We start from the raw sequence: 9,537 nt of genomic DNA on the forward strand, positions 1-9,537 counted from the left end.
GTTAAATTAAAAAAAATACTGGCTGTCTTGATGGGGTACACCTGTACTTACCCCTGAACACTGTTAGTGAATATGCCAGATACCAGTTCTAGTATTTGAATAATTAAATTTACTAATATGTATTGATTGTGGTCCTCTATTTTGCTAAATATTTCTGAAGGATCCAAATCAAATCAGGGGTTAGGGATTGCAAGAATAAAAATATTGTTTTTACTTTAAGCATAATATGTATTGATATAATAACATACAATGTCTCATAGATATAGTCAATACATACTGTATCCACTTATTATCTATAACTACATAATATATGAGCCTGTTGAATTTCATATTTAAGATAGTATAAGAAAGTATTATAATATACATTATAAATGTAGTCAGCCAAGTGAAACAAACTTTAATCCTTACAGCTGTGATTATTCCAATATATTCTAAAATATTATTCTAGACTAGACTAGCATTAAACCGTAAATATTCCATCCTACACAATATTTAATACTAATTAATCTCTCATTTCATCATTATGACAAATTATAAAAACATCCATATTTTTAAATTATTCATATAATTTACATATAATTTTGTTCTTTCAATTGAAAACTTGGAATGATAAAATTTACATTACATAAAATCAAGTCTTAAATACTATATTACATAGACACGTCAATTCTCAATTCTTATTCAGTTACCCACAATAACCAGTTCACTCACTACTTTCATAATTGGGTCTTTGTCTATAATAAATATAGTCAATATTTTACTTGCAGCATGGCAGTCGTGGAAACCCAATTGGTAATATTCAAGTTAACGACTGACACTGTCCTCGGGAGCACAACAATCACAGCACCCGTGTTTCTTGAAAACTTCACGTTTTTCCAACAAATCATTCAGTGATTTTTCATCTGAATCAGCCGAGTCAGAGAGTCAAGAGCTTCCATTTTCAACAGCCTCTTGGAAATTAGCATTAGGTGAGAATGGAGCTCCTAATCCATAGAGATGACCACTAGTGCTTTCAATGTTGCCATCGAAAAATATCTGAAACATCAAACAAGAGTTGAGTATGATCGCAGATACGGTGCACTAATTAAAGTTGAATAAATTAATCTAAAATAATATATTTTTCACACAGAAAATTTGTAAGCTGTGTCAGTACAATAAATCATTCTGTACATGTTGTACTTATGCAACCATTACAATTTTTATCTGTTTATTTATCACAAGCACTCTTGTTTCCTCCACCAGTGTTGGTGAGTCACTTCTTCTGGAAAATGTGAAAGAATGTCAACAAATTTTCAATTTAAGTTTTGTTAGCCCTGGAGAAATAATTAAATTTTTTAAGTCTCTAAGCATGAAACAAACTGCTGATATAAGGGGCATTTCTGTTAAAATAATAAGTTCAATAATTGATGTCATAGCCGTATATCTAGCAATAGTCTTTAATAATTGTATTAAACGTGGCGTGCTTCCTGACCTTCTGAATTATAGTAAAATTACACCAATATTAAAGTCGGGATACTCTTCTGACCCGAATAACTATCGTCCTGTGTCGGTTTTGCCGACCCTTAGTAAAATTTTTGAAAAAATTATTTTAAGCCAAATGCTTACTTACCTTAACTCTCATAAGTTATTTCTATTGAAACAATTTGGCTTTTCAAGGGGACGTTCAACAATGGATGCAGGTGTTGAGCTAATCAAGAATATTTTTGATGCCTGGGAGGAATCGCAGAATGCACTTGGCATCTTCTGTGATTTATCTAAGGCTTTTGATTGTGTTCAACATCCAACGCTGGTGAGGAAGCTATGCCACTATGGCATAAAAGGAACTGCGCTCGATCTTCTGACTTCACATCTAAACAATAGAATTCAGAAGGTCGACGTGAATGGCAGGAGATCTCCTGGGACTCCTCTCAGTATGGGAGTACCACAAGGGTCTGTTCTTGGACCGTTCCTCTTCCTTGTCTATATAAATGATCTTCCTAATCTTAAGAGAAAAAACGTCATAAGGTAGTTTGTTTGCGGACGATTTTCAAAGTGAAAAGAAACCAAGCTATGTATGACGAAGTAAACGATATTCTATCTGAGATCGTGTACTGGATTAGCGCTAATAAACTATTGTTAAATAGCAAGAAAACTAAATATATTAAATTAACCGTACCAAATGTCAAAAATGTAGATGCAAGTGTTTTGTTAAACGGAGAGCCGATAGATATTTCTTGGCATAACTCTAGATTCCAAATTACAATGGGCCCCCATATCGAAGGATTGGCGAACAGACTTAGTTCTGCAGCAGACACGGTTAAAAAGGTTAGACAATTAACTGACATAGATACGGCGCGACTAGTATACTTTAGTTATTTCCATAGTATTATGTCCTATGGTATATTACTATGGGGCAACGCTGCCGATATGGATAACAATATTTGTGCAACACAAGAGGGCTATTCGCGCTATTTATAACCTAGGTCGTAAAGAATCATTAATAGCAGAATTCAAAAAAATTAACATTTTGACTTTTGCTTCTCAATATATTCTTGATAATGTTGTAATGTATGTTCATAGGCACATAAGTGAATTTGCTAGAAACTGTCATAACCATAATGTTAACACCAGGAACAGACATAAACTTATAATGCCTGATGTATATGCTTTTACAACAAGATCCCAGAAAATGTTCAAAACAAAAGTATTACGTTATTCAAAAGAATTGTTAAAAAACGTTTGTGTGGTAAATGTTACTATAACATAAATGACTTTCTTAATTATACCACAGATTGGGAATGGAGCGACCGCCCTCAGGCTATTAAATAATAAGTTTAATTGTACAATATTACTTTGTAAACAGATTCTTTTGAAAAAAAAAAACCCGCGGAGTTTGTTGCGCCCATTCTTCTCAGGTCCGTTTTGGAATGGCTGGTAGTTTTGGACTTTCAATAAGTTATGTCACATCCTATTTTGAATAAAAATATTTGAATTTGAATTCAATATTGTGCCAATTCAACATTGTGGTCCAAAAGGAAAAAAATGGCTGACGTTTGCCCCACTCTCGAAATAGTCTTGAGAATTATGATATATCTGCTGAAAGGAGCGTTTCGAGGCTTAAAATTATTAAAACATATTTGAGGAATTCGATGATAAAGATTTCAGCCCTTGCTAGTCTTTCAATCGGAAATGACGTAGCTCATTTGTTAGATTATGAAAAGCCGTAAACATCAATTTAATAATTAATTAGATCTGTATTTGTTAATTTTGTAAGTGTAAAGTATTTTAAAAGTCAAATTTTATTCCTCCTGAAACATGACAACTACCTTAACCAAACCTACTTTCGCATCAAATACTTTTCACGAAAGACAAAGGGCTTCGCAAACACCTGTCGCCCGGAACCTAACAATGAGTAAGGCCGCCTCTGTGGGGAACAACACCCCAGACAACCGGAAAGAAAGGTGGTAGAATAAGACAAAAGGAAAGTAACGCCTATTAGACGAAATAAGTTACAACCATGTTTAAGTTGGAACTCTTCATAAGGCGAACATACACATACTACATATGGATAAAGATATAAGCACTTACCTCTTTTATTTTAAAGAAAGCCATTCCAGTTAAATGTGAGTCCGACCCAGCCTGATGTTGTGGACCAACCCTCCTTAACTCCAGTTGGTCTGCCACCTCTTGTAAACCACCCTTAAGGTTTTTACACAACTTCATTAGATACTGAAAAAAATTAAACATAATATACATATCGACCAAGCAATTGATATACATATTAGGATATCATCCATGTGTGGAGTTCCTCCACAGTGCAGTTTTCAAGCAACTTACTACCACATACAAGTTGGTATGACCTTCCTTATGCGGTGTTTCTAGGACAATACGTCATAGTTGCGTTCAAAAAGGCTTTCTTTAGGATCAAAGGACATTACTCAGAGATCTTTTTATTTATTTATTGACACACCAACAGCATTACAAACATAATATTAAAAATAATTATGGTCTAATAGGTACATAATCTGGTATGAATGCCAGTTACTGGTGCATACACCACTCTCATTGCACAACATTAATTTAAATACAAAATACAGTTCGACCTACAAATTTAACAAGGATTTTAAGCAAATTACTAAAAATAATAGATACAATATAACAAAGAAATAGTTTGTATGATTATCAACTAACATATTATTATTATTTACGAACAGAAATGTACGGTTAGTTTTTTTTTCAGACTTGTCAGTGTGTCATGAAAAATATCAAAATCTTTAAATACCTGAACTAACATGTAAAATATTTTTCAACACACTTGCTCGTAAACGTAGCCTTATTGCATCATTTTTAGAGCCATTAGCTATAAAGCAAATTATAACACACTTGCATTATAATAGGGGTTAAAGTATGAAATTGCTGTTTTATTGTAAAAGGTACTTCGAACTGACACAGAACCTTCATGGTTTGAGATGTTTGAGTGAAAAAATTTAACGTAAACTATTATCCAAATTATTTGAGATTTCTTTAGTGTTAATTCCGCCAATATTTGTCTTTAAACAATTCGAAGTGTTTCGCCTCTACACGAGGCATCCTCAGGACGTGTTGTCTCGCCAAAATCTGTCACGAGACTATTCGAGATAGAAGAAAGAAATCTCAAATCATTTGGATAATTATGGATGTCCACAAAGTAACGCTTACTTCAATAAATTTACTTTAACTATTATTTATTACATGCTACCTATTTAGTTCTTCTTTTAAAAAATGTGCAACATTCAATTATTGACTTTCAGTAGCTATTTTTATTCACCTTAGACAAGAAAGATAGATACTTCGTGATTTTTGAATACGAGTTCCGACGCGGTACTAAACCGGTAGAAACAGCTTGCAATATCAGTGTTGCCTTTGGAGAGGGGACTGCTAATGAACGCACCGTGCAATTTTGGTTTAAACGCTTTCTTGATGGAAACTCACACTCACTTTCAGTGGGAGGCTCCTTGGCACAGGATGCCGGCTAGATTATGGGTACCACAACAGCGCCTATTTCTACCGTGAAGCAGTAATGTGTAAGCATTACTGTGTTTCGGTCTGAAGGGCGCCGTAGCTAGTGAAATTACTGGGCAAATGAGACTTAACATCTTGTCTCAAGATGATGTACACAGTTGTAATGCCACTCAGTATTTTTAGGGTTTATCAAAAATCCTGAGCGGCACTGCATTGTAATGGGCAGAGTGTATCAATTACCATCAGCTGGACGTCCTGCTCGTCTCATCCTTTATTTTCATAAAAAACTTGGATGTGAAGAATGATTCCAAGTGGAAGACTTCCCACACAGGTGAATAACAATGAATTGAAAGAGATTGTGGAAGCCGATCCGAGCCATAGTACCCAGGAATTAGTGGCATGGTTTAACATTACCTAAACATAAACATTAGCATAGACAATAAAACCAGCTTCATTGTGATAGACAGCTGCTTCAATTCATTACTAATACCTTCATACAAAATTCTTTGAAAATTTGGTTGGTTTATCTCAAAAGGGAAATGGGCTACCTAACATGGTGTTCATGATGAGTAAACATATTTAGAATGGTTAGCTTCGATTATTAGTGTTACAACACACTCGCTTTCCTTTGGTTCTTCATCCAATTAATGAACATTTTAATATAGATGTAAATCATTTGAACTCAAGCAATTCTTATCATATTCATTATATATTTATATAATTATATGAATACATACCTTAACATCATAAACAGTAGGGAAGTATAACCTTAAACTTTCAAAAAAGTCATTCTCTTCTTGAGGTAAATTGCGGTCTGTCAGAAGTTTTAACAAATATCCAAAATCATAGCCAGAATGAAAACTGAGCCAATTTATGTTGTCCATAAGAACAATACCTAAAAAAAAACAAACAATCAAAATAAATTCTATTTGGAAGAACTTATAAAGTGAACTAAAGGGCAGAAATTTAATATTTACACTTAGTTACATGCTCAGGCCATTCATTTGTTAGTTCTACCTCAATTAATATAAGTCAGTAAAACAGTATCTGACTTTTCATTTTATAACCTTACAAATTATTGAAGCCTCTAAAAAATATGATAATGTTTTTTTTTTCTTTTGAATGTGGCCTTTGTGGAAAGGCCACCACAATTTAGCGGTGGCCTTTGTGGAAAGGCCACCACAATTTAGCCAATGCCATGTTTAGGTTGACTACCTATTTTAAAGAGTATTTGCACAGTTATGATGAAAATATCGTAGTTGTAACACTTTTAATGCTTGGTTAAACAACATTTTTATATTTTTAAAGACAAAATTTGATAAAAATACTTAATATGTCCTTATGTATCTAACATTTACCATAACCATTTTACATAAAAATTAACAAATGGAGTAAATACCAGCAAAAGGAGTCATTTAAAGGAATTAGGATGTGCAATTTCAGGAGGTTCAAAATTGTATCAAGAATGTATTATAGGGCGATTTATAGAGAGATTAAAGTAATCCAGAACATTGTCACAGAGTAATTTTTAAATTGTCATACATAACATGGTTACTTTTTACTTTTGATATGTTTGCAAACAATACTATTTATCTTTTTACTACAAGATTAGGTAGATGTAAGTAAGGAAGAGGAACTATGCCAAGGAAAAAGTCTTAAGGAAGAGGAAAAGATCCTTTACCTTTGAAGTAGAAGTGGGGCACTGCCAATTTTGGAAGGTTAATTTATCTAATTCCACATATAAGATCAGAAGATCATGCACAGTCTATGTTATCCCTTATTATCCTAAACACAATCGAAAGCTTATTATAGGAAGACAAAAATACAAATGAGCCACATTCTCATTCATAGCAATACCTGTGATTGTCTTCATGTGCTATTAACATTAAGATAGCTATCCAAATGTTTTGAGTTTTCTTTAGTGTTAATTCCGCCAATATTCGTCTTTTAAACAATTCAACACATGTTACACCTCTACACGATGACTCTATCCTCAGGACATGTTGACTCACCAAAATCTGGCACGAGACTCATTTGGCGAAAGACAAATATTGACGGAATTAACACTAAAGAAAACTCAAAACATTTTGATGATTATGGATTTCCGCAAAGTAACACCTACTTCAAATTTATTTTTAAGCAAAGTAAAAGTGCCATACCAGATGACATTAATAATTCGGCAAACTCAAGTGGTTCTATACCATGCTCCTCATGCTCCCGGAATTGAAGACCAGAATTTTGTAGCAGATCAATAGAATCTTGTGCATACATATCCTCCCTGTTGACAATGATTCGAAATAAAAAAATGCAGTATTTATCTACAATAAAATTATCTCCCACTTTGTTAATACTCACTGTAAATTAAATTTAAAATTAAACTGCCATGTGGAGCATCCTGGAGGAGTTCTACCATTTTCATCCATAAATGTAAGGCCTAATTGAATTATTCTCAACAAATCCACATTGCATCTATAAAAATAATACATATTTTGAATTAGAGATGAGTTTCTATTTATTTTATAATTTTGAATAAAGAATATTCTTTAGTGATAATTATTCTAATAGATTTCTGATCAGATTTTGTAGAACACACAATGAATGTTATAACTGTAATTGATGTAATTTTGTATCTTTTGTTAAAAAATTTAATGGTACCTAAAGTTTATTTATATATTGGTAAGTTAATTATTGTCTCATTAAACTTTTGTATTTTATTTCATTAGTTTGTAATTCTTATTCTACAATGAAAGGGACATACGTTCATTACAAGACTCACCTTAGAAGTTGATACTGATAGTCTGCCGTTGATCTAAATTCTCCAATAGGCCTTGCGACAACACCTGGGAATTCAGTATCCATTGCTACCCAATGAAATTTTTGAACAACCTGTAGATTTGTCATTAAATTTATACTAATTATCAATTGTTAGGTAATTAAAGTTTTCTCAGAAACGGTAGGTACATTACCTGTCGTATTATATGAAATTCTTCATATAGGTTATTATTCCAAACATTTTTGATAGCATTTTCATCTCGGACCGTGCTTCCAAGCAAATTGAACTTTACGGTTATTGGTGAAGACATGATTTCTTCCAGATTATTAAATATTCCTGGTGATTAAGACTGACGACTTCCTAGCATACGGACTAACGATTAAGACACTTCGAATTAACTATACACAAGGTCAATAATTATTCTTACAGGTCTGTTTTAGATTACACAAATGAATTCAAACAGCTTCTGCGATACTCAATGCTAAATATTTAAAAAACCTTTACGTTTATGAGGAAAATGTTTGACCGTTCGAAGGTTTTACTCGTATTTACAGTACAGTAACCTAAACTCTAGTCGGCCTTGGAAAAACTACAAGGGACAGTTTAAAATGAAAATTGCTCACAACTGCAAAACTGATTTCACATAATATTATGTACTTAATTTAGTAATTTGTGAAATCTTGATTCTTAATTCATACAAAATTTCAATTGATAGTTGATACTATACTATAAAACATAGTGATTTTATTCTCTTTGCTATACTACGTTCAAAACAAAGAGAATGTAAATATAATGTGTACCAAAGAAAATAATCTCTTCCTTTGCTATCTATGTAGTTTACAAATAGTGTATCCTATTCCTATGGCCGACAACATGACGACATACGAAAACATGGCCATGGTGTAACGATTTTGGCACGTTTTGGAAACGAAATATAGCTGCCTTAATTAGTGATGTGCCACTACGGTCGATAAGTTGTTCGACTAGTCAAAAGTCAGAAATTATGTTAAATAGAACTTCCTAGCTTTGGAAAAACTAACAGAGGCTTTAGGAGATAGTGGTTAAGTCTGTCAAAACTATTTACGGACACCATAATACTACTACCGGAAATAATTTCAGAAGAAAATTACAACAAGGCCCATATAAAAACTGCTTTTCCTAAAAAAATCCTTTTGACGTTTGTATCTGTCATCTGTCCTATCGGTCAACTCGAGTGAAGACGCAACACAACGGTAACCAATAACAGAGCTCCATTTAATGCTGCGTCCACACAGCAAAAAGTCCTTTAGGTATTGTTTATGAAGTGAAAGCCTTGGCATAAAGAACGCACTGAAAAACATCGTATTTAGCATAGCGTTGCTGCTATACTCAAGGAACCAACGTTTGTGAATATGGATGTTAATAAAGTATGTAGGTACTTATAATACTGTTCGTAGCTGTATAAATGTGCCAGATTTTCGCGAGTCAACATGTTTTGAGGATGCCTCGTGTAGAGGCGAAACACGTGTCGAATTGTTTAAAAGACAAATATAGGCAGAATGAACACTAAAGAAAACTCAAAACATTTGGATAATTATGGATTTCCGCAAAGTAACGCCTACTTCAATAAAGAATTCTTGACGTTTAATAAGTTAATCCACCACACCACATCCACCACAGGGCGCGAGAGAGTCAACGAACTTATTTATTTCTAAGTAAAATAAAATTTCGTTACGACATATGGCATTTTACTTTGGGGACATTCTGCTGATGTTAAGTGTTAACACTATTTTCACACTGCAGGA

General features: G+C 33.2%; 1 protein-coding gene across 1 annotated transcript; it reads right to left on the minus strand.

Moving 5' to 3' along the window:
- Positions 1–204: 204 nt before the first annotated feature.
- Positions 205–8,483, minus strand: LOC126970056 (CCR4-NOT transcription complex subunit 7-like). Its single transcript, XM_050815737.1, has 7 exons — positions 7,947–8,483; positions 7,757–7,866; positions 7,336–7,449; positions 7,140–7,258; positions 5,718–5,875; positions 3,568–3,708; positions 205–1,035 (listed from the first exon to the last, which is right to left on the minus strand). The coding sequence occupies exons 1-7, from the start codon at positions 8,061–8,063 to the stop codon at positions 925–927; spliced, it is 870 nt and encodes a 289-aa protein (XP_050671694.1). The 5' UTR covers positions 8,064–8,483; the 3' UTR covers positions 205–924.
- Positions 8,484–9,537: the final 1,054 nt, after the last annotated feature.

Source organism: Leptidea sinapis, chromosome 19 (genome assembly GCF_905404315.1).
Source record: "Leptidea sinapis chromosome 19, ilLepSina1.1, whole genome shotgun sequence".
Lineage (NCBI taxonomy): Eukaryota > Metazoa > Arthropoda > Insecta > Lepidoptera > Pieridae > Leptidea > Leptidea sinapis.

Bases quoted from the DNA above. Each gene is read 5' to 3' on its own strand.
- LOC126970056 (XM_050815737.1), bottom strand. From the start codon at position 8,063: ATGTCTTCACCAATAACCGTAAAGTTCAATTTGCTTGGAAGCACGGTC. The intron at 7,867-7,946 runs GTAATGTACCTA...ACAAATCTACAG, and splicing joins AATTTCATATAATACGACAG to GTTGTTCAAAAATTTCATTG. The intron at 3,709-5,717 runs GTATGTATTCAT...AATTTTTTTCAG, and splicing joins CTACTGTTTATGATGTTAAG to TATCTAATGAAGTTGTGTAA.